This window comes from Nestor notabilis, unplaced genomic scaffold (genome assembly GCF_000696875.1).
Source record: "Nestor notabilis isolate BGI_N333 unplaced genomic scaffold, ASM69687v1 scaffold12714, whole genome shotgun sequence".
Classification (NCBI taxonomy): domain Eukaryota; kingdom Metazoa; phylum Chordata; class Aves; order Psittaciformes; family Psittacidae; genus Nestor; species Nestor notabilis.
Genome location: NW_009926116.1, coordinates 93056 through 119606, shown reverse-complemented (window position 1 = coordinate 119606; position 26551 = coordinate 93056). Strand labels below are relative to the sequence as shown.

Here is a 26551-nt window from a genome sequence, read left to right as displayed (position 1 = left end):
TATACACGTGGCCTGTCTAATGTCAGCAGGCAGGCTTCCATACCCAAGTGCCAGAAGGCTCTGCCTTCATGTATTTTAATTATCTCCCACAGAAAGCCTTTAAGTAAATAGACTAAATACGTTTTAATGTATATGTAATTAAACAGCTACTCTTGTCCTGTATTTCAAAGTTTTTAGAAGACAACATCAATTAAACACAGAGATCTTCTTAAAAACCATTGAGCTATAATGCTGCAAAATCCTTGTTTTATCTGTGGTAGAATACATTTTAATCAGGCACATTACACTGTACTTATTTTACTTCTTAGATATTCAAACCAGCTTCACATGACCTGAAGAGTTTATGAGCCATTTTAGACTCAGCTTAGACTTAGGTACAGACACATGGCTCAGAATAGGAACCAGAAAAGCCAATGTGATGAGCAGAAAGCCACTGGGGTGTTACCAAGATTTCTTCATTAGGTTACAGTGAAAAGAGTGGAAAGGGTCCAAAGACAGGCAGCAAGTTTGCAAGTTTTTCAGGCATCACAGTTATAGCCATAAAACTATGTAACAAACACCTAACAATATCCTTCTATTAGAAATATGTAAAAGCCTTTGATATTTTTGCAGATGCAAGTATATGTAAAGTTATGGTGAAATGTCTTCATTTTAATACATTTCACTTTAAAAAAAATGAATGTTCTGAGGCAGGAGATATTTCCATGATACAACAGATGAAATGAAAGGTGATCAGTGAAAACACCATAATCCCTGCCTCTGTAAAAGTGGGAGGGGTTAAGCTGGAGACATTTTTAATTTAAAAAACATGGAAAACAGTTTTTGGATCCACATGACTTGACACATGCTACCACAACAGGGTAATTGTGTACGAGATCTTAAAAACAGAAGAAAGAAGAAAAAGAAACAGTATTTATGCAGAAAGCCAATCCCTAGGATTTAATAAGGCACAGTACCACCACAAAGAGAGGGAAAAAAAGTTTCACCCTAATATTATTATGTACGTTTCAAATGCAGTCAGCCTTTGATCTTATTTAAATTTAAGATATGTGCTGTCTGCAACAGTAACTTCTGAACTATGCATGTTTCAATTCTTACTTCAATGTGGATATTTTTTTGAAATCTCAAAATGTACAATGTTGTCCAAAAGTTTGCGCCTCAATGGCACTGTCAAAACACCAACTGTATTCCAAGTTGAAAAGACAAATAGAATAGCTTAACTGTTACAAGCTTTAATTCACAAAAAAGTATTTCTATAAATGGCAAAGAGCTAACAGATTTGTACAGCGTTAGAAAATATGTTTAAATTTGGAAAGACAGTACACAGTGGCAACTGTCATCTATGACAGAGATACATCTACAACAGAACCATTAAGCACATTGGCATAATGGCATCACTAATAATTTGTTTAAATCACATATTCACTTTTTCTGGTTTTTTTAAGATACGTATGCCACAATGTGCTAAACAGATCCCATTTTTACATACATATCTATATGCATAAAGAGAATTTATCATACAATGTGCGTGATTTAATTGTGATCAAATTGGAATAAAAAAAACCACACCTGCAATATGTCAGTTATAATACATGTCAGAAAAACAGTTTTCTGGAGTGAATTTTCAGCAGGCTCTAAAATCTTAATTGCACCCACAAGATTTCAGAGTGCTTCTGCTTACAGCATGAAAAATGAATGTACTCATAGAGTTTGAGGCCTCAGTTAAGGAGGCCAGCTCCAAATCTCACCCTCTCCATTTTGGGTCTGGTTAGGGAAATAATAAGAGACAAAAGTTCCAAATGGAGACTCATAATTCATAACTGTCTTTTCCATATTTCTACACACAGCATAAGTGAACAAATTTTAGCACATGCCAACTCTTGCCACAAAAAAAAACAAACAAAAAGAATCCTATTTTAAAGCATAGGAAAGCACAGGAAAATAACTGAAAATCTACATGTGGTTTGCTGCTACCAATTCAGAAAATTCCAAGTAGTAGCTGCTGACAAACACTGTTTTTTATCTTTGAAGTAATTCAAGAATTTTCAGGATAGTTTCATTTTTTTTCCTCGAACATTGAGAACATTAAACTGATGTCTTACTCTTTGGCTGAAGATAACTTTAATTCGAACCAAGTGGCACTGTGTACCACTCAAAACTAAGGATGCACATAAAATTCCATCTGTAACTTTAATGCTCACTTCTGTGTGCTGTTTTGATCATGGAACTGTTCTTATGCTGAGGATCAAGCAAATGACATGATACCATGATGGTAAATATTGACAATATTGACAGGTAGCTATTTGTAACTGAAACATTAGTGCTGTCCTCCAATTAAAGTACGCTGGGTTTAGTCAAATATGTCATGATTAAACTAAGAAATACAGACCAAAGTATCACATCTACAAATCCACGTTCCTACACAAATGCCAAACCCACAGACCATGAACTATCAAACACTGACGCTGGCTATATTTAAATGCTGTGTTGCATACAATCACAGGAGGGCAGTCATTTTGTCTATAAAGTGGATTAATACCAACCATAATTCCTCACATTGTGCCCACTCAATGAAGAGGAGATTCAATTCAGTCTTTTTTTTAGTTCCAAAAGCCTAATATGAAAGATTGGTTGGTATGCCTCTTCTACCTGCACAAAGACCAGCTAATGCCAATCCATCTTAGCTCAGAACATTATTATAAATAGATCATTTACTTGATTTTCCATAACAGAGACATTCAGTCAACTGTCTGAGATGGAAACTAGCAGACAGGAAACACTAGATATAGATAAAAGAAGCAACTTGAACAAATCTAGCTATTTAGGTGCATTGAGACCTCTTCTCCTACTCTCATCCTAACCCTAGCACTGCCTTCATACGGAACAAAGATTGAGGTCTTCGCTCCTGGTGGAAATACCCAATGGGGAATGTGTGTCTAGACAACAAGCCAGGAACACTAAGAAACAGCCAGAAATCACAGGGAGGAAGGGGGGAATAACAATAATCCACAGAAATAACAGCATTGCATTGCATTTCAAATTACAAGAGAGACTAAAATTAGTTGTTATTACTATAACATAACAAACTGTCTTTCTCTAAATAATTTGTTCTTCAAGTCCTTCAGCCCCATCTTTCACCAAGTCAGATTTCCATTTTATGTCCTACTCATATTGTGTTCAGGTTGGGCTACAAGGAAGTAAGAGGTTGATCAAAACTTAAACAGCAATATTGGTTTATTCTGTCTTCTCTCAAAGACAACTTTGGGAGATCAAATAAAATTACCACTTTTAGGTTATTACAGAATCTTTGTAATTGAGGGCAAGAAAAACTGGAGAGCTCATAAGGGAAGTTTATATTCTGCTGTGATCACGGAACTGCAGGATCTAAAATAATCTGTAAAACCCTTCTCCCCCAAAGCTTTACTTGGAACTGCATGGATAAAAGAAGTCTTAGAAAGAGAAACAGCTGTATCAACTCACGAGTATCGGTAATGCAAACAAAAACTTATTTCTTTCTGTGAGGATGAAGCATTTTCTAGAATGTATTTACAGGAATACAGCTTAATTTACCAGTGTTTATATACTCTGAGCCCAAATTTTATCTGTGGACAAGGCTGCAACACCTAGCAAATCCAAACAGGAATAAAAGATTCCTATCAAATCTCCGAAGCATGAAAACTTGAAGATTAATCATCTGATTTTTACTTTCAAAGAAGGAAGCCTTCTCAGGTCTGAAGTACTATTCCAATTTATGGTAAACACTTCTTTTCAGAGTAACTCTTTCCTCCTGTTTATTATTTATGTTTTTCTCCATGCTCCCGCCGCTGCATCATTTGTTTTCGGTATGCAACCAGCCCCTTTGAGCAGAGGATGACTTTTCTTCATTCTTCATGTAGTTTCCATAATCTCTCAGATTCTCAAGCACGTTCAAGAAGGGTTTGGTTTTTTTTCTGTCTCTACAACTTACTTGATTAAGGAAGGAGATTTACAATCTCAGCAATTTTTCCTCTGCCCCCTGCAAACCCACCACCACCACCTCCCCCAGCTGCAATAGAGTTTGATGTTTAAGCCAATGAAATTTAGGGATCTTTTTTCTGAAGTAGTTCCATTTTAGTTTTCTAATCCTCGAAGACATCTGTGAAACACAGTCCTTGAAGACTCATTTCCAATAGCTATCAACCAGGGAAGATCAGGCTCCGAGGTTGTGATGTGACTATGAGTACATCCTTATATCTGCTGACAAAAAATAGTACCTAGAGCCATGAAGTACTCCAGGAAAGCAGAATTTCAAAAGACAAGCAAATCTATTCTTTATTTTGTAAATTTTTAGATTTTAGGTCAGCTGTCACCACGACCAACCAATTCTGTAGAATACCAGAGTTTCCCAGAAAGCAACAGTGGACTGGAGAAATAAAACAGACAATAAAACCATGAAATGCAACATATTCACCACTGAATACAAAAGGCCTCTTCACATAACATTCTGTAAGAAATAAAAATACAAATCTTTACTAAAACATGTGAGTTCATATAAATTTTCTCCTTCATACTTTAAAATTATTGTAGTCTTTTTTTTTTCCAGAAACCAAGATCTATACAACTCAGAACTCAAATTATAGTTTTGTTTAAGAAAAACAAACACATACTTAATTTGCCTTTCCCATTAGTTTATTATTAAGAAATCTGTAAGAGACTTTGTAAGAAAGAGAAGTCTGTACTCAACTTATTTCCCATGCTCATTAACAGGACGTTGAGCTACCTCATGGGAACTGGGGAGAGTATCACAGAATGCCTTCTCCTACAGGTGCATGAGATCAGAGATGCTAAAGCCTTTTAAGAAAGTTAGGCTACCAGCTGAGACACTTGCCAAAGCAAAACCAAGAAGACTCAGCCTGTCACCAAAGCCTGTAAGATTTCTTTCAATTGCTCATAAAGCTACTAATGCAAAGGAATCACTGATCTGACAAAAGCCTCTGGACACTACGGCAAAACAAATGACTGAAGAGACAAAGTAGTTAGTGTACATTAGGGCTGGAAAACACATAGGGCTAGCATTGTAGTAATAAGATGCTACTGCCATATAATTGCTTTTCTGACCATATCCAGACATAGTTAAATCACAGAAAATCAGAGCCAAAAAGCCCTGGTAGGTCTTCCAGTCCATTCTCCTGCCAGTGCAGATGATTGTAAGGTAACTCTTGTGTATCTGCATCAGATAAAAGATCCACGGCTACAGTCAGTGTGTGGGGTCTGGTTTCCATCCAGTCTCAGACTTTAAACAAAATATAACTGGAAATTCATTTTGGTCAAAACCTCACAAGTCTCACAACAGATGCAGACCTTAAACTTTCCTACAATGCTTGGAGTAGCCCTGCTGGACACATCTAATCATGCATTTGAGACACAAATATCTGAAGGCAAGGCAGAGGCTATAAATGCTGTCTACTACTAAAAGTTTGCCAAGTAAAATGAGAGTGAAACATTCGTAAAACCTGTCCATCACTGACAATGTAGCTTAATGGACCTACACTGGTAAAACAATGTATACCAACAAAAGTAAACCAGGTTTTACTGATCATATATCTTTACTGATTCTGTATCTTCTCATTTTCTAAGTTCTCTGGCAAAAATTGATTTGCGTATGTTCACTTCAAAGGATTTACAAACATGCATACCAAATGGACTAGCTAGGATGACCATGATATGATCTACAACATACAAATCATGTTAGGAGCTGCATTTGGAAGAAGGGTGGTTTTAGCTTTTTACTGACCATACAGTTTTTAAACGAATTTAGCATATTAAAAGAATGAAGAAGCTAAATTCAAACACTTACTGTTTGCATATTATGAAACTGACTTAGTATTAAAGCAGTGATACTGCAAGGGTATGTTTTCCTATTTCAAGAAAGTTTTAATACATGAAGATAATATACGGTAAGAAAATATTGTTACCAAGGATTTTAGCAGTAAAGGAACTTGTGTTAGAAGTCAGTTCTGACAATTCTTTGAATCTAAAAGATCTATAAGTACTAAAATGTCATCTGTCTATCCATGTGAGATTCAGCTTTGGCAGTATTTCAGAAGTAAAAAAACATGCTTTGCTATATATTTTCCCTACGACAATATATTTTCAAAGCTAAGAGGCCAAATTCTCCTGAGAAGCTCAGTAAGATGTATATGTGTTACATAAATATTCGCAGAAAAAAGCAAAGTTTGAATACTCACAACAATCAATGGGTCAAACTGTGGATAAAAGCACAAAGTGCAGAATTTATTGCCAAGAGTTGGCAATTAAAGATTTCAATTCATTTCTTCGATTTAGAGATTCATTGTTCTGTTCGAGCTAAATTAAACAAGCTATTTGGAAGCTAACCTGATTATCGCCATATAAATTTGTCTATTGTTAAGTGATGTCATTACGAACCCCTCTCCCCCCTTTTTTCTTTTTTCCTTTTTTTTTTTTTTTAATTATAGACTATTCCAGATAGAGATCTGGAAAATGGAGCTGTCTGGCTCATAGGGCTATTTTTTTAATGCTTTAAAATAAAAAGAGAGAGAGAAAAAAGGTTAGAAAAGAAAGTAAGACAAGAAGTGCACTAATTGCTCATCCCTGACCTCTTCCAAGCCACTGCAAAACTGATAAAAGTTGCCTGAGCTGTTTTTTATGCAGTTCAGCTTTGACCTTTTCCAATAGCCACAGGGGTGCCAATGCTCCTTTTAATTCTAGGGCTACATGGAATAATAAGAGATCCGTAATTATTTTTTCAGGATGAAAACAAGTGATGTTTAATTTACGTTTAAAAAAATTCCTGTGAAAAGATTATTCACTAACTGCAGATCAGTCCAACCGTGGTGAATTCTGCCAACTGTGCTCAGCTGATAGAGACATTAAAATAACAGGAAATTTTTACATGTAACTTTCTGAGTACTTACACATTCTTGGATTTGAATGCTTCAGCAAAGTGCTGCACACTCTGAAGAGAAGCAAGGTCTAAGGTCATTGCTTCTACCTTGGCTTTATGCTGGAACAAGAGAAAATATAAAAAAAAAAGATAAATAACAGCAAGTTTAGTTCACAGTATCATGTTACAGAAAATGTGTTATGAAACTTACCCGATTCCCTTGTTTAACATTATAACCCCAAAGTGAATACAAATCATCAAAACAAATGGACGAGCACAATATTTAGTGCCAAAAGTAGCATTGCAATTTTGTAGTTCTGCTAAAAACATATGCTGTGTAACACACAGCTCTATATAATAAAATGAATCAACACAAAGTAGTGTTAAGGTTAATATGGTATCTTTTTGCTTCCATTTTGCTGGTGAAACTTATGTAACTCATGAAATATAAAGTAGAGGAAGCATTATTCTTAACGCATGGTATTCTTTACACAGTGTACCAAAACAAAAATACGCAGCAACTACTCTATAAAAAACAGCTAAATTCAAACTTGCACATAGTAATTCAAAACAATCTACTGTTCATAGCAAGTGACATAAAAGTATTAAATAAGTGTAGAAAACAATTGATCAGACAACAGTTTTTCACAGAATAAGAGTTTATGAGTGCATATCTTCTAAAGAAATTGCATCTGGGCTTAAAACAAACTTTTTCCCCTAGAAGAGGACATGCAATCCCACACAATGACCTTGGCCACCACCAAAACAACTCTTCTCAAAATTTTCAGCTTTAAGCTTTCTCAGACCTTTTGAATCACACTTCAAATCTTGGAACAAAATGAACTAAGTCTATTTTCATTGCAAGCACTTAAGTGAAAGCAAGTCACCACAGAACCCAGGAGACTGTGGTTCTTCCAAGCCACAGCTCTGAAGGAGCTTTCATTTCACTGCAGCTGTGTGTCTGCACCACCACATCCAACAGTTGTCTAAGTCTTCCACAGACGCTGTACTTTCAGACATCTATGATCCTCTGCAAAAATACCAACCGTCATGACATACAAGTCACATAGATCCCCTAAGGAAGTATGAATATGTGTTACTTGTGCTCACCTTTACTTTAAGGCTCACTGCTGCCCATCACCACATAACCACTCTGGTACATAAAGAAAAGCTGGCAAAAGCCCTGTACTCTCCCCAAACCTAAACATGTCAACTTCCAGCCTACTCTGCTTAGCTTATTCAGCAAAAAAAGAAATTAGAGGGACACTTCATGTAATTCCAACATGACACCTACACCTACATAGAGTGGTCATGGATCAGACTCGGCATTAGCACTGCTCAAAGAAAAAGTAAGAAAAAGAGGGCACAGATACAGTGGTACTATGCAATCAAAGGCAGCATTTGAGTGGAGAGGCGATAGGAGCTTTGTTAGCACCATGGTGAAAACAAGGATCTACTGTGATTACAAGGTTACACAATGAGTATTTCTGGAGGAAGAAGAAGGAAGCAGCACACGTCAGCACAGAAGGAAGCCAAGAAGAGTGCTCCAGTGTCTCCCAAGCTCAAGCATTGCATCTGATCTTCATGCTTCATTACATCTGGCACTCTTCTCCCTACATGTTTTCTATTTTGCTAGCATCCATTCTGCCCACCAAAACTACCTTACAGGTTGGGTTTAAACAGAATGTCACTCAAAATCTTTTTGTCCCGCTCCAGCCAGACTTACCAGAACAACAAAATAAATATAACTAAAATTTCAACAGGTTCAGTTTCCATAGGAAGTATCAATTGATGGAGTCTGAAAATGCAAAACCAAACTTAACTTGGTTATAAAGAGGGGTTTTTTTACTGTCACAAGATGCACATCATCCTGGAATTCATTCTGCCCCACTGGGTAAATATTTTCTTCTGTTTGATGGTCAGAGACTTGAGAAAGATGATGCTGCCTTGCATTATGCAACAGAGCTCTGTAACAACTTCTCAGTTCAAAGCTGTTTACTTAATAGAGAAGCAGTGTGCATAGCTGGGTTTACACTGGTTCTGCTTTCCTAGGTTGAAACACTCTCTTGGCTCTCCCAAGGGTAAAAGGACAAGAAGGCTACAAATACAGGGACATGAGGGGGTCAAAAAAAATAATAATCAAGTAGTTCAACAGACTATACCACAAGCTGCTAGCTACTGTCCTCTTGGGGACACAGACTGAAGCCCCCACAATATTACTCAGGTGATGCTTCTCCTCTTCGTGTCATGTGTTAGGCTGCTGCTACTGAGTCCAAGAACAGAAGAGAGGTATCTGTGTATTTCAAGTCCAAAAGGAAAAAAGAGTATGAGGTCTCCAAAATGCTTTCAGAAACAGAAATTAAACAGACTAAGATTGGTCTGGATTTGTGAATTAATATATTGAAAATGTAAAAATCATAAATCTAGAAATCATAAATATATTTTTGAAATTAGTGGTTGACTGTTAGACATCAAATGCAACCTGTAGTCAGGTTTCTTCTGTACCAGTTTCATCAGTGAAATGAGACCACCTTTCTGTTCACACTCTATTTTCTTCAGACAGTAAGATACTTTATTTCAAACAATGTGACGCTACTTCACCTTTTTTTTCTTTTAGCTTTGATACACATACAGATACAGAAAAAGACAAAGAAAACATCCATTAAGAAATTCAGGAAACTGCATCTAAAATGAACTGAAAAAGGAAAAACGAAGAAGGAAAAAGAAGTATGGGTTTAGTAATATCTTTCACTGAATAGGTCAGCAAAGGCAAATGGCAAAACATTTTTTTTTTTTTAAACATTCTCCCTGAATTTTCTTTTTAAAAACCTGATGGTAACAGCCTGCATTTCTCTTGGATATACACAAGGTCCATACTGAGCACAGAGACAGTCATTTGCTCTGTTTCCCTGCTTCTGAAGGCACACAAGAAGCCAAGCTCATTTTCTACAAACAGAACCTGGCCGATCTGTTTCAGATTCTCCCTTGTCAACCGATACTCAAGCACCTTTCACTCCACAGAGGTGTTCTGTAGACCATCAATTCTTTCTGTAATTTGAGAAAGCGAAATGCTAGGCCTTTAGTATCACACCTGTTTCATCCCAAAATTTCATTGCAAATTTTCCCACTCATACCTCAGTGGCACAATTTCTTTAAAAAACCTGTGAATTAAGCAATATAATTGCAAGGTATGTTCTTAGTAATTCTTAATGTTATAACAGCTCCAATCAATGACAAATAGATGCTTTTTTGTTTATTTTCTTACAGTAGCTCAGTATCACCTTTCTTATGTTTTCCATCCTTCCCTATAAGCCTTGGTAGCGTGTATTGTGATATTTACAGAAAAAGAAAACATGTTTTTTAATAAAAAAATAAAATGAAAAAAAATTTTTGCTAAAAGGCACCATAACTGTAATTGTTATCCACAGTCAGAACTGATTGTTAATGGTACACAGCAAATCCTGATCTAACGTGTCATAATTGTATTATGCTGATGTCTCTCACTATTTCACTTCACATATTTTCAGTACTGAATTATGGCTCACTTTATGTTATGAAATCTTAAATGGGACTTGCCACTTTCCCAAATACAGAACACAGTCTTAAAACTGACATCGTAAGATCAACACGCTAAGGTAGAAAACTCCAGATTTTTTAAAATTAAATCAACAAAAGATATTAATGGTTCCTTTGTTACTTTATTTTCAATAACATAAATTAAGGGGAAACTAAGTAACAGAATGAGTGTGGAGTAGTTCTAAATCAGGATCACTACTACGTGGCACTGTTGAGAGCCTCTGCAACATGAGCTGGTGCCCTCACTGCAGATTGCCAGGACAAAAGGCCCAATGTGCCCAAAACCACTTTCAGAGCTAGACTCAGACCAGCTTTGTAAACTGGCCAAAAGGACAACAGACACAAAGGCAGATACACCTCTGCTGTCTACTGAACTGTGTGGAAACAAGGTCAGCTAAAACCAACTGAAACTGTGCTTTTGGGTTAGGGAGTATTTGTGTTTCATGAAGCCCAAAGAGCAGTTCAAGGCTCAGAACGTCTAGGCACCAACATCCTGTCTTTGAAGAAACATTGAAAGTGGATTATCCTTTGGTTCCTAACAAGTCCTCTTTAAACACAACACAACAACATGTTGCAAAGTGCAAAGAAAAAATTTTATCTTGAATTTAATGATTTTATGCCCAGTTCTAAAATCATTTTATCAGTATTTCCAGGTAACTTTCATTACTCTAAATAGCAGCAGAAAACAGTTTACTCAGTTTTGTCTGTAAGCTGCTCCCTATTAGAGCAAAAAATATTAAAAATGCTTAAACACAATTGGTTATATTTTGCACTCATGCTAGAAAAATGCTTATTGAGCCAGAAACTAACAAGGAAGTGAAAACATCCAAAAGCAAGCAATTTCACTGTATGCACTGTGTACACTTTACAACTTAAAAACTGTTTAAAAATGAACACTGCATGGTAGAGTAGTTTGGCAGTAAACATGATTGTGCATTTGTGTCTTGGTATTGAAGAAGGAGCCTTTTTTCATAGTGAATTTTTCATTCAAATGTAAGTGATGATTTACGTTAAATATAGGTAAAGCATAGCTACATTTTCCTGAAGGATTGCAAGGAAGTGAAGAGTAGTACAATAAGTTGAAGCATAAAAGCTTTCTCTGTCATAATATTTATTATAATGGCATATAAAATAGCTGAAATAAATAATAGATGACTAAAAGTAAATTCATATGATAAAGAATCTTTCAGCAGACACCATTACTTCTGACTGCTCCAGTTTCATACAGAGTTGAAGAGTCTTAATAAATATGCTGTAGCCCCTGTATCTTATGTAAGCACAAGTAATTTTGTAAGGGCCTACTTAGAATGTAACATAGTGGACACTACATAATTTACTGTGTAATTTTACTCTCAAAAAATACTGTGTATAAATCCTTGATATTTAAAAGTCCTCAACTGAAAACCGAATACATAGCACAACAACAAAAATATCTGACTTTGAGGGACTGAAAGTATAAGAAACTGGTAAAATGCAGTTTAGTTTGATTAAAAAAGAAAGAATAATCCTGATGACAACACCTTGGAATGCAGCGTGAGAAACAGAAAACCTTCAGGAAAAAAAAAATTGACATCAGAGCTGATGAAAAGTCTGTGGAATTATCTTAAAATAGGTAAATAACCAAAACTCAGCATTTAACAAGCAATGCCTAAATAAACCCGTATTTCCATGTTGAGGACAAAGTAGAGGATGTTTTAGAAGCACATCTGACAATTTGACACATGGCTTATGGCAGTCAATAGCCAGTGCCATGCACTATTTATGGAGGTACATAATAGGGAAAAAGGCTTTCACTCAGGATTAGGACTGTAAGTATTATTGTCCCTAATGTAGGCAACATTTGGTACTTCATGCAAAACTGTATTTATGTAACACCAGCTTCATCTTGTTGTGTGCTTTAAATGCCATGCAGCTACTTCTCATGGAACTGCTTTAAGAGTAATCCAACATATGTGCTAGATGCTTTAGTAATGTTTCTTTCCACTACATTTGATATACCTAAATAAAGTTCATTAAAAGACATCATAGTGGAACATTTTTACACTCATTTCCTCTCTACCCCCCAATATCAGCAATTTTTTAAATTTCAACTAACTTTGTGCAAAAGAAGGAACACAATGCAAACCAATTTCCTAAATACTAATTATTTTGTTAACCAATTTATGTGATATACAAGGAAAACGCTGGGACTAATTGTGGTTCTTCATGAAAATCAGAGATGAAAAGTTTTTTCTTTCTTTCATTACAAATAAAACTTACTTATTAATAGTTGGTTTAACTATTTCCCAAACAAATTTGTTTTACCTGTATTTTGGTTGTAATTTACTGGTGTAAATTCTTCCTCTATTCCTCTTGCCTAATGTGTCAAACATATTTTCATGCTGCATGTGAACTCTCTCAAAACCAGATTTTGTCAAGTGTGGTTCTTCCTGCTAAAGTAACTAGATCTTCATGTTCTTCACAAAAATGGAATTCCTGCAAGGGTTGCCTTCATCCAAGTCAAGTGAATAGCACATATATAAAGACCTAACAGGTCAGTATAAGCCTCACATTGCTAGGATTACTGATCATCCTTGGACCTACCTTTTATCATGAAGAATGAAATACAACGACAACAACAACTACTACTACTATTGTTATGATTATTCCTGTTATTATTAGTAGTATTTCCTGCCTCTATCCCTTCTCCAAAACATTTCTGGATGCTTGACAGAGAATCTTTTGAGCATCATCTACAACTTAGAGTGGTAAAAGGCCTCTTCAGAAAAACCTGAAGCCCTCAAGCTGTAGTCGGATTGCACTGCAAATAGTTGCAATGGCAGTTCCCCACGTAACAGTCTAGAATGAACACCTGAATTGCAGATTTAACTGTTCAGCTCAACTGGGTTATAAAAGCAACAGAGAAGTCTGGATCCTCCTTTAGCTAGAGTTTAAATATAAAGGCCACAAATGAGCCACTGAAATGCTGAAGATAAGAGATGTGGAAGAGTGATAAATATGACCCAACGTGAAGGAGAAGAGTTTCTGACGATGCCATACACCAACCTGGCATTTGGTCCTCACATTTATACAAATCACTGTTCACAGCTATATTTCCCCTTCTTCCAAATACTTAATTTACCTACAATTTAAAATCTACATCACCAATAAAACGTGAGTGAGTCCCTACATACAGTTTGCATGTTTAACTTGGACAGGAAAGGGCTTTCTTGGTCATGCAATAGTCATTCTAAATTCCCTAATAATTTAAAAACTGTATCTCTTTCTACTAGTAAATGTCTACACGTAGAAAGAAATGCAGAATACACTTACTAGTTCCTTTGTTGTTGCTTCCTTTTTCATATTTTGGTATCTTTTTTTATAAATCTTCTGTAATAAATAGCACTCCAATAAGCAATAATATTATTTCACAATCTTTACATTAGTTGACTCTCAGATCAATACCTCTGTAAATTTGTCCTTTTATATCTTCTTAACATAATTATAAAGGAAAAAGAAGGAAAAACATCTGCATTTCTTTCTGAAATTAGTATCTTTAGAGAAGTAAACTATGCCACAGTAATCCTAAATCATGCTTTAAAGAAGAGTAAAAGAATTCAGTCTCCTAAGGGCATTTTTAAAATTACTTACTCCTTAACCAGAGAGAACAAAAACACACACACAAAAATTACTACACTATAATTTCAGAGTACTTCGATTTGTAGGCTCCAAATGTCCCTAATGTTTCCTGGATGCACATGGTTCCATTGCAGGCAGTACACATCTGCTCCAGTAACAAGAAATTACATGCATTTTAAAAAAGAAAATAAAAATCTACTGTAGGTTTTGGCAATAGGAATTTGTTTCGCTCTTAATGTACATAAACTGTGAGTATTTACTTGGGAGCCTACTTTTAGCTGGATATTTTTCTTTCCCTGGATTTAGACCACTTCTTTCCATCTCAAAAACACCCATTCCTGTAAAGCTCATCTGAATTTATCTTGGGGAATCTCAAATAATCTAGGCAATATATTACATGTATGTGGTTTACTATTCTAATAAACATATCTTCTTGTTTACAGAACAATCGAGGGAGCCTGGGAACATGTAACAGACTCTCAGCCGTGGAGAGCCTCCTATTCAAATGCTTTCAATTCTTTTCATTCTGCAAGATCTGAAGTGATAGCAGAATACAGTTTCAAAAACAGCAACAAGGCAAACAGCATTGGGATAATTTAGAAGCTACAGACTTGGTTTCCTTTTAGAAACTTTCTCAATTTGAAGGGGTTTTTAAGCTTAAATAAACCTAGTTTATGGATTGCTGAGGAATATTGCACATATAGGAGGCAAATTGGCTAATGGATTTGTTGGAAATGGCAGAGGGAAAGAGTCTTTCTAAACAGACTAAACCAGTAACATCCCTGTTGCAACAGAATATTATTGTTAATTATCCATAAAATTAAAGGCATGTTTTATGTACAGATATGCATATGCTGATATATAAAATTTACGCGGGAGTTTTTACACATAGAGTAAAAACCAGCATTGCTGCTGCAGATGACAAACAAGAGAAGAAAAGCATGATGGTCAAAAGGGCAACAATGTTTAAGTAAATACAAAATGAACCCTTTTTCCCTGTTCTCTCATGATCCATAATCATAAGCTATGTTGTTGCCTGAAAGTGCAGACATGCACTGTGCAGTGCATTAATCCTTCAAACACTAACAGATGCTGGCAGGGATTTAGGCTGGAATGTATTTACAAAGTGACAAATTATGTTCCGTATTATACAGAGAGAGAAAGAGCACCCACAAATAGGCTGATAAATGTCAGCTGCAGTCACGACAAACGGTTTATTTTTATTATACTGTAACCACAAATGTTTTTTGCAGGGAGGCCCAAAGATTTATTTGTTGCAGGAAAAAAACAAGATTATATATGACACAAAGTAATAACTGTGAGATCCCTGATGTTCTGGGCAGCTTGCCCTCCTGGAGGGCAGACTGAGAAATGTTGCTTAAAAATGGTATGTTATATGACACAAAATAAATAGTTCATAACTCTGTATTGAAACAACAATAACTAATAATTAAAGACAGTCTTAGGACATGGCTTATACAAGTCAAAAGGAAAGCATACTATTTCCTTTAGCGGATATAGAAAATGATGTTACAATATTAAAATAAATCTTATTAAATTGTTTTAGATTAAAAACAAAGTGCTGTAATTGCTAGATGGAAGCAACACATATTTTAAATGTGATCAGAGCGCTATATGAGCATTAAGCGTAGCACAATTAATTGGCGGAATAGTGACGTCTGCAGGTTTAAAAATGCATTGCAGCTATTTTGAACTACGTCAAAGCTCACCAATAGATTTAAGGTACAGTTCTTTCCCCCATTCTTAATCCTAGGAAACTACAAATATCAATATAGCTAAAAGTCATCACTTCTTTAATAATGAATAATCTCAGGATGCTTCAATGTAAATAGAAACAAATACATGAGAAAAACAAAGAAATGAGAGAACTGAATAATTATCTATTCAAGGGATTTTAATTGGTGGTTTACAGTGATAATCTCCTAGCCTTAAACAATATAATATAGATATCTGACAGAATGCTATCCTCAGAAAAAATAAACCCATATCCAAATTCTCTTGTTTCCACAACTGTTCACATTCCCCAGCTAAGAGATATACTGAAAATGGTCACATTGTTATGTATGTAACCTTAGAAAGTGAGATAAAAGGACTGAACCACATTAGTAAAGATTTCTTGTACAAATAAGGGTTGGCAAAGTCAGGTTCTTAATATACACTTAAATATGCAATATAGACTTGAAGAAAAATATTAAGTGTTTCTGCTTGCACAAGAAAACACCAGATGTATCTAAACAGTATTAGAATATGGAGACCTGCCATTATGCCACCTGGTTTTCAATCACAAAAGGAGGAAGTTTTTCTGTACTTTCTTTGTAAAGAAATAAAGATTTTGTGACAAAGAAAATATGAACAAAATAAACACAAAGGCTGGAATTAAATTTTTGTGAAAACATGGCCCATCTCAGGAAATATTTTGTCGAACTTGTAATCAGAAATATAGACATAACACCAAACACATCATTAAAAGCATAAGTTTGTCTAAAAATATGATATCAAAGTCTAGAACGAGTATATTACAGATGCAGAAAGCTGATGGCATTCAGACACAGACAGGAGGGGTCAGGAGGCAATGTCCCATTGTTCTAATAATTAAGAAAGTTTAAAATTCCTTTAGAGTAAATGTGAATGAAGTCCAAAAATCAAATGTCTTGTATTCAAGCACCATCGACATGAAAAGCTTTGAAATTTTCATTTACTAAATATACATGGATTTTCTGATAAAATTTTTAACTCTAGATAACAAAAGTACTCCAGAAAATAATTGTCTCATGAAGCAATATAGTGGGAGAGTTGATAATCACCTATGATTATACTCACTAGAACACATATTTCCTAAATACAACTTGCCAATGAAGGATATAATGACAAGCACTTCTACATACAAAACATGGAAGTGCTGCATAAACCCGTAGAAAAGCAGCAAGAAAAGCAGCAAGAAAAGCAAGATGAAAAGCACAACAACCACCTGCTTTTAACTTTATATATTTGCCTGAAGAATAGGTGTACAAGACTGGTATAAATGGTTTATAGATGAGAGGGAGAGGGAAGCAAGGGAGAAAAAAAACCACCACCACCACTTTCATAAAATAAGCAAAACAGAACACAAAGAATTTAACATGGAGAGAAGCAGTATCCTAACTTTGTAAGTAATACTCTCTCTCCTGGACAGAAAGACTTTTTAGATACCTTCTGCAGGTCTGCACCCACAAATGTTAATGCCACATCTTAATGTAGTCTTTCAATTATTAAATTGGTTTTAATTTAACAGATACTGTTACATACCTAAATACCTGGTATATAGTCTACCTTAAAATTTCGCTGAGCAGCAGTTTAGGCTTTTTCCCCAATTTTAAGGTAAATACTGGCTGTACCCACCTGAACACCTGAAAACATAGCAGTTACTGTATATCTTACCCATATGCCACATGCAAAAATGTAAAACATATTAAAAAAAATTCAAAATGAAAATTTCCAAGCAGATGTTTATAAACAGAAGGTAACGGATAAAAACCCAAACACAATGCTGCATTATGTTACATGATTCACTGATGAACCCATTGGAACTACAGCAAAAAGCCCTTCTGGAAAACTTCCAGAAATTAAAAGGTGCAAACAAGCTGCCTAATACCCTTGCGTAGACTGAATTCTTATGAAGAAAATAAAGTTTATTGTCTGGAAACAGAGAAAGCATGAGGAAAGCACTAAAGCAATGGAGGTGAACAATTAGACAGATGTTCACTTAAGGAAATAAAGAGAACAGAAGAAGCCATCACTGAGGAATTTTACGAGAATACTGACAACTCTGCACCTCATCAAGGGCACTGGTAAAGTTAAAGCCACTGAAGCCATTTCTACTCAACTCCAGCATAACTGCTGACCTTGCAAAAGTCTGCATTTAGCAAATGTGGCTTAGGAAAATAGCATTATACTTTTCATTTTACTATTTTTTCCCAAACTCCATCTATATACTGTACTGTATATTTCAAGAAAATTAACTTTATTTTCTTGTATAATATTACATATACTCAGAATTTTTTTTCCTAATTATACTCAGGTATCAGGAAAACCTACATTTAAAAAGCTTTTGTCATTGAAGTAAAATTAAATACTGTCAATTACATCTGATCTTTATAAAAGTGTATATGTGAATAGCTGGAATGGCATTTGCTTAATATGATTATATATGTTTCTGAAGGAGTCAGGACGTTGCATAAGATGCATATGGCAATCTGGACATGTTTTAGAATACACACCTTTTGGCATTTAACTACTGAAAGAATAATGGACAAAAAGCATGCTTTCTTGATAAACTGCCTTGCAAGAGGAAAAAATATGAACATGCATGCAGGCAAAATGAGAAGGAATGAATAATAACAGGTAATTTCTATTTATTTATTTTTTTTTTAAGCAAGGACAAAAGTCTCACTTTTCTGTGCTTGTGCAGGCTGAGGTACAAATGTAATTTGTTCCACTACCGTATCGCTATTGTTTAAAAACCCATTTCAAAACTCTGTTTGGTTTATGATAATATGTCCCTCGCAGATTTTCAGAAAGAAAGTATCCTCCAAATTTCAAGCGCATGACTGATTTCTCCTTTTCTTTTATCTACTCATGTATTTTCTAAAATCACTGTCAAAGCAATCAGAAACTGTAGCTCAGTATCACTAACATGACTTTCATCACGCTATTCCATGCATTGGGCTAGTTCCCACAACATTCACCAGTTGTTTCTGAACTATAACTACAAACGTGATACACATCACCTCAGTCACACAGCACAGGGTGCACGACTATCTGAAATGAACTCTCCAGTCATCCATTTGCCAAGCAGTTCCCACCAACAGGTCATACTCATTCTGTAATACCATTAGCATCAACTATTCGGGTATCAGGTTGTAGAGATAGGGAGGAAGTACTAATCGAAAGCTATGTCCTAATCTGAATATTACTTGAGCACAAAGGAAAAAATATTCTTATAAAGCATATTTTTATAAAACATTCCTGGTCTTTAACAGCCCCAGACTGCCTTTGTTGAGCATCAGCCACCAGTTCCACCACAAAAAAAGGGACAGCCCATTCACTGCAGATGGTTTTGCAGTGTTTGCAATACAATCAGTAGTTCACTCAGGTCTGCAGGGGACAGCCTGAATATTTCCCACACACTAATGTTTGAAAGTTCTCAGTAACTCAGGAGAAATGCACAAGAAAATTTCATCATTCACATTTTAAATAATATAAAAGATGTGGAATGTGATTGATATCACACTAGAGAGAATTGAAATTACAGTTATGGGATAGATTTTTTCATGTACAGTAAGGTCAAGTAATAGTAAATAATTAATGAATTATGAAACAAATTTTCTGTAAGGCAACACATAAATTCTATGCAATAAGATCTAAAAGCGTAGTTACACCAAAAAGCCATATAATATATCACAAAATGAAGAAAATGCCTGATGCTAAGGAATAAAGGGGAGGATGCCTTTATATTGGAATAACTATTACTCTTATGGAATATAAATAACATCTTTCCACACATACACATCATTTTCATAAGTTTTACATCTCATAATCTAGAAGAAAAAGAAAACAGATTTTCAAGATTTTTTTGCTGTTGCTTTTTATAGCATGATCTGCCCCCTCATCTCTCCAGCAGTTAGGGAGGTTCAATGTAGAAGGTAGTAGAATGATCCAGTGGATCATGGCCTGGACAAAAATACAGCTCTCTTTCTCTGATCTTATTGCTGATTTAGGTAAAATCTATGGATTGCTGATCCATATTTCCACTCCACCAGTATAAACTTCACATTCTTCAATGCTCAAGCTGTCTCTTAGAATTTAGTAGAGTGCACAATACAATATTGTAGTGGTCACGGTTAGACCTCTGCATCACTGACATAGAATTAATAACATCAATGCTAGGTGAGAAGTCAAAACAAGAACCCCAAAACCATCCAAATAGTATTTATTGACTGGATACCATAAAATTAGTTGGAGACTAGTAGATGGGAAATTTGCTTCTTCATCTGCAAAAAATTCTGTTCTGACTATGATAATAATGTTCTGACTTGCAAGACCACAAAATAATGGATTACCTCAGTCATAATTAAAAAGAAAGAAAAAAAAAGAAAAAAAAAGGGTTTGCTTATAGATTAAAAGATTCTGGATTTCAGATTCAACTATAGCAAAATATTACATACAGAAAAGGACAAAGGCAAGGGGGAAAATAATTTTTAAGGAATATATGTCTCACTTCTCACTCAGTGCTTAGAGTCATTCAGTCACTTGAAATTGTCCCAGGGGCTAATAAATGAGAAAATAATAAATTTCGTAAAGTTGAGGCCAAATTTATGTATCAAATGCAGACAATTTATCACATCTATTTTATAAAGAGTCTTGACTAAAAGCCTTGAAATAAATGCAAGTCAGATGTTAGGTCTCCAACAGCAACTGTCTCACCCTGTAACATATTTGGTTTGGGTCACAGTAACTGCAGATCAGGACAGAGCCAAATACACTGTGTACAGCCAAAATAGAGAATAAGTTTTCAGATAATTTACAAACACCACAATTTACATAGCTATAAATTTAAGTAAATATCCTGTAGTAGTATATAGAAACAGCTTGAAACCAGTCCTACCAAACTACATGAATTTACATTTAGACTTGACTATTGATCCATGAACACCCCATGGCCATAGTGTATATTCTCCTAAAAGCCCATGACCGCTGCCAGTTTCTACTTTTAACTACATGGCTGACAAAGCTAAGTGAAAATAGCCCTTTTCTCCCCTCCCACAAAACCAACTGGCATAATTTTTGAGTCTTTTTTTTTTTCTTTCACTTCATTCTGTCTTCTCCAAACTAAACATCAGATTTGACCAGTTGAAGAACACTGAACTGTACAAGGTAGAGCACTTTGAGGCATGACTCACTAAGTCCCATGTGAAAGGATATGCGAAGATGATAAGGCAGAGAAGTTTATATTTATAAGACTTTGATTAATCAGACAATTTTAGGAGGACAGAGAGAAGTTAACGGAAAACGAAAAGGCTCCAAAAGTACTGAATTTTGTTTAAAAAAATCAACAGTCTCCCTATAATCAACTAGGTCCACATATTATTTAATAAATGAAATTATCCAGCAATGAAAAATGCCATCAATAACGTAGATGAGGCAATGACATATGTCAGCCAACTATTTAGATGCCTTTCAGCGCTTCTAAGCATTTGGTTTCAATTTAGTTTTCCAAATGCTTCCTGCTATGGTGCTGGACCTCTCTTTTGAGAACTCCGTAAAAAGCTGTACAATAATTTCCTAAAGGTGCTAAATTTTAACTTTCTTTCTTTGTTCCTGAAGAATAGGATGATTATATACCTAAACTTCCACCAAGTAACTGCCAGCACTGTAAAAGCACATGGTACCATTACAGATCTGGCTCATAATTTCCTGAGCTCAATTCAGTAATTTAGCAAGTTTAAGAAAGTACCTATTTGCATTTTTAAGGGTAAACACCTTGGCATACCTGACCCCTGTACACTTTTGAAAGGTATATTAGCATACTCAGTTCCCATTACAACTGACAGCAAAGTGCACTGAGTATTTCATTTCATTTTTCCTTTAATTTTTTTTTTTCAGTGAAAAAGTTAAATTATTTGCTTTCGATAGGTAAATATATTTAAGATTTAAATTTTGTATCAAGGGCAGCAGTAGGATGAGAGCCAAAGCAAAGGCCTAAATTGAATCCCTTTCAGAAGATCATTTTTCCATTTCAGTTTGCTGATGTTTGTTTCTGAGCTACGTGATGTCATTCTGAAGGTGCCACAAGCTGCAGATCCTTGCGCTGACCAGACCACATGAAACCACGTTAATTTGGGCTCCAAAGCTAGAAATGTTAATTCATCATCCTGTCAAAATAATGACATTCATTCATAAATACCATCCAGTCTCCTCCACACCTGGCTGACTCTTCTGTGCAGCCTAGTAAAACACACTAATTACACACTTTCTCTGCCTGTCCTCTGGACACTATTCCTCACTGTATTTGAAAAGACTAATGATACAGAACTACAAATGGGGCAAACACCCTTAAACTTGACAGAATAGACAGGCCACAGAACACAGGCATGTTAGATGCCATACTTAGTCCATCAGATGCCAAACACACCTCTGAGCACCTTACATTAAGGCTGTTCCAAAAAGCCTTTTAGCTATCTTGCCCATGCAAATTAAATTAAAATGTCTTGGGCTGTTGACGATCTCAGTCAGAGCATTTAGCTTGTAGCCATGGCCCTCATCAAAGTTGCAGTGTCAAACTATGATCGGTGCCTGTATACTCTCACTCAGGCAAATAAGGAAAGACACAAGAAAGATTTCCTTTCCAAATCCCTGTGTGGTAACTAAACTACTTCAGCTGTGCTCTTAAACTTTTTGTTTTAGCAAAGCCTAGAACATCCCAGGTAAACAGCATAATCTTTTCTTTCTCCAGGTGAGTGACTACTTAGGTATTTTAGGAAAAAGAATAAAGAAGGTTCTTCAGATACAACTACCTTCTGCTCTGAACATTCACCTCAAACTGGGGATGCTAAGTTCTTTTAAGCACAAAAAAAGAAGAGAGATACAGATCTCCCATTAAGCACTATGATTAAAACAACCACATTATCTCGCAGAGCATCTCAATACATCAGGCAATATCTAAGAGCATTCACCAACCAGGGTGAACATCAACCAGATTGTTGATAACACACCTAACATGCAGCTCAGTAAGCTTTATGTATCTAGAAATATTAGGACTAATTGAATTCTAAAGATGAGCAAAACCAAGGATGTAAGATACCATGGACATTTATTTGCAAAAGTTTGTGTTCTTCAGAATTGTAGGTTCTTTCAGAGATTAAAGAAAGATATTTGAGGATCCACATTCTGAAATGCAGTGCCTGATGAAGTAGTAATGCAAAATTTAGGTCAAACTGTTCTAAACTGGACTAGTTGTAAGCACTGAGGCCAGCCTCTTGCTGTAGCATTTCTTCATGAGCATGTGAATTCTGTTGAACTCACCAAGGGCATAAAAACTTACTACTCTGTGTACTGGCCTGCCACACATTCTGTGGGCTGCAGAAGCTGCCACCTCTGTCCAAACTGACAGACAGCCTGATCTACCAAGCCCAGGGTTTAGATAACACTCAAGTACTATTTCTTCTTATCTGTTTAATTTTATTTGCTTTCTAACCTTTAAAAGACCTGTCCTCATCTGTTATCACCTTTGCTGTGTCTTGGTAACACTGGGCAGTTGCAATCAGGCAGTAACAAGGCTGAAATGACCCATCTGCAGCCAAGCTGCTCATTAAGCAGAATCCTGAATTTTAAAGCATTAAATTCAGACTTACGAAACAATTTCTCAAGGTTACACGGCAGATCAGAGACAGAACCTAACCAGGGTCATCCAGGCCTCACAATAGAAGTTAAAATCTGCATGGCATCAACTTCATGTATGTCCCTCTTACTGAGGTATAGAAAAAAAGAAAATTTAGAACTGACCTTTACGAAATATTCTTGCTATGCTTTTTAAACATTGTGGTGATAAGGAGGAAATGTTTTTCTGAATGAGTATACTGTACCTTTAATGGTTCATCTGTAGTTCAGAATAAAATCTGAACTATTTGTTGTTCATTGTTGTTATATTCTGTTCCAAGGTTCATAATTTGAAAATTGACTTTGGGGACTTTTTGCTTGGTCTATTAAAATGATTCATGTTGCATTCAACATAAATTGTGCATACACAGAGGAGGTTTAGCACACGTATTCACAGTATAATAACTAAAGTGAATTTTGTACAAGCTGCAGTTTGTGGCAAGGATGCAGTATCATTTGTCTTAATTTTTCTTCAGCATTACATTAGGCTGGTGCATTTATATTTCCAGGTATGGCTAAACACTTTAAAACTTTCTTTTTACAGCATGAGTAAAGAGAGAATCAAATCTACATGTTTATATGATGTAACACAGTAATGCCTTTTTACTGTCTAAAGTACACATGGATTTACTTTCCATTTACCTTCCTGCACAAAGGCAAATGCAAAGTGCATGAAATATTCACCACCTATGAATCACATAGTGTTCCTATTAAAAAGATGATAATGTTCTGTTTTACCTTTCAAACCATGATATGGTAACAGTCACTGTCTCTAAGTGGTTTTGTCACTCAAAACAGCCAATGTAATATACAGTAGGGAATGAGCACATTTAGTGTTTGATAAAATTTTAGGACAATCTAATGTCATCTAACTAAATAATTAAGAGCTGAGATATGATTTCAGATAGAAGGTTTGGAAATACTCATTTTGTAAAATCTGAGTAAGTGGATTTGCCAGAACAGTGTGAATGACTCTAAATACGTGGAGTGGGGGAAGAGAAACCGCAATTGTAATCTAATTGTCACCCTGTCTTCACTGAGTCTTAGAAAAAGTTCATCAGTGGTATGCATGTATTTAAAAACTAGTTTAATGTTTCTAACATGGAATTTTTTAGAAGATATTTTAACTTCAGCTGCACCGAGTGTGATTTTTCACCATGGTTTTCCCTTCTGCAATGCAATTTTCTGCTCATACAGATTTTTAGTATAAAAGTGCCAATACTTGAGGCTAAAAAGCACTCAGAAAATCATATCTATGGACAAAACGTGTGGGCAGACAGTCTGGACAAATAGCTTTTGTGTACAAAAATTCTTGCATCTTATAAAAACAGAATGACCTGTGTATTCAGGACCAGATCAATCCCTAGAAGTTAATGTTACCTCGTTATCAACACCACCACCAACAAAGAAAACCTTAAAAGCAAACAACTTTATTTATATAAAGACCAGTAATCCGGAATGGATTCTGCACAAGAACAGATAAGAACCCATTATGCACTTAATACTGCATTATGAAGGAGCCAAGCTCACGCGGGAAATTTAGCCAACACATTATTTTGTCATCAGGATATGAAGAAAATAAACTTTCCCTTTTTTCTTTTTGATGGTTAAGGCAGTTCAGAGTGATTTCTGACATGTAATACAGAGTTCTCTAAACTTTAATACAATCTGAATACGGTCTTAAAATAGCAGTATACTTACACTGAACCTATTCTGACCATCAAACTGGTCCAAAGTGAACCCCACTTTCAGTATAGCAATAAACCTTCATGCCTGAATAGCAACAGTTTCTCGCCATTCTGTCTGGCCCCAAGAAACTTAGTAACACGACTGCTGACCTCAGAAGTGTTTTCAACATTAACTTTGGTGGCTTTACTAGGATCTCTGTCATCTAAATAGATTATCCTGTAAGGGGAGAGCCTGCTTCCACCACCCTGCCACTAAACAAGCCTGATATCCACTGCATAAGAGCTGATAGCAGCCATATAGACCACATTATAATAAAGGCTAAATTTTCAGCAACTGACTGCTCCGTTGTTCTTTTATTTCTTCCTAAGTAAACAAACTCCCAAAACTACCCATATCAAATAAAAAACGCAAACAAGTATCAGAAGACTGCATAACTAATTGCATGTGCCCTGTTAGACTGAGGATAAGCAGTTCCTATTGCAAGCTTAAGTATTAAGGCTTTGCTTCTTCCCTCACACACATTCATATTTTACCCCTACGTTCGTATTTCTGTCAGTATGCCACAAGAATAGGAACAAAGGTTAACTTTTTCCAGTAAAACACCTCCCACTGTGGCACTCAGGCAGTACAGCACATGAGCAGTATGGCACACGCCTGGAGCGAACCCCACCACAGCACCTACAATCAGCAGACTGCACCTAAAGGGTGAAAAATGTGTGTGCTGTGCAATGAAACACAGCCTGAGCAAGGCTGATGAATGTCACCCAAATCCATCCCCCAGGGGTAAATTTGCAAAAGCCGTGGAGGGCAAACACACTTTTGGGAGCTTGCAAATTTTCAGGACTGGAACTATTTTATTTGCAATAGGCCAGAGTGTTTATGCCTCCAAGGTTTGAGAAAAGGCAGTCGTGCACTGGAATAAAAGTGAAAGAGTTCACATGCTATCAGGCAGTTTCAGCTCCTTGGTATGTCTTCCTTTCGTAGGCAGGGCTTAAGAGAGATAATCCTGACAGATCACGTTCCATACAGTATTCCAAGACCATATATCTGCAAAGACCATCTCAGGCCAAAAGAGAAAAAAAACAAAACTAAACTAAACTAAATTAAAACCCCTCTTGCTTTGCAACATTTGTTCCACTTCCATCAAGCAGAATTTTCTCATAAACATGTTTAATAACTACTGTTTTAACTGTGAGCAGTAAGGCTGATATTCTGTAAGACAAGCAGAAGAACAAGTAGGATAATAACAGATTTCACAAAGACACAAATATGAGAAGCATAAAAATTCTTGAATTAAATATGGCACAGAAAACAGGAGTCAAAACACAT

The 26551-nt window shown here is 35.8% G+C and overlaps 1 protein-coding gene across 1 annotated transcript in view; it reads right to left on the bottom strand.

Annotated features, from left to right (window-relative positions):
- Positions 1 to 26551, bottom strand: part of WWOX (WW domain containing oxidoreductase) — a gene marked incomplete at both ends in the record, with an annotated part of 129221 nt that overhangs the window by 11636 nt on the left and 91034 nt on the right. Inside the window, one exon of the mRNA XM_010013390.1 lies at positions 6936 to 7024. Coding sequence (XP_010011692.1) covers positions 6936 to 7024 — 89 coding nt within the window. The remainder of the gene's footprint in view (positions 1 to 6935; positions 7025 to 26551) is intronic.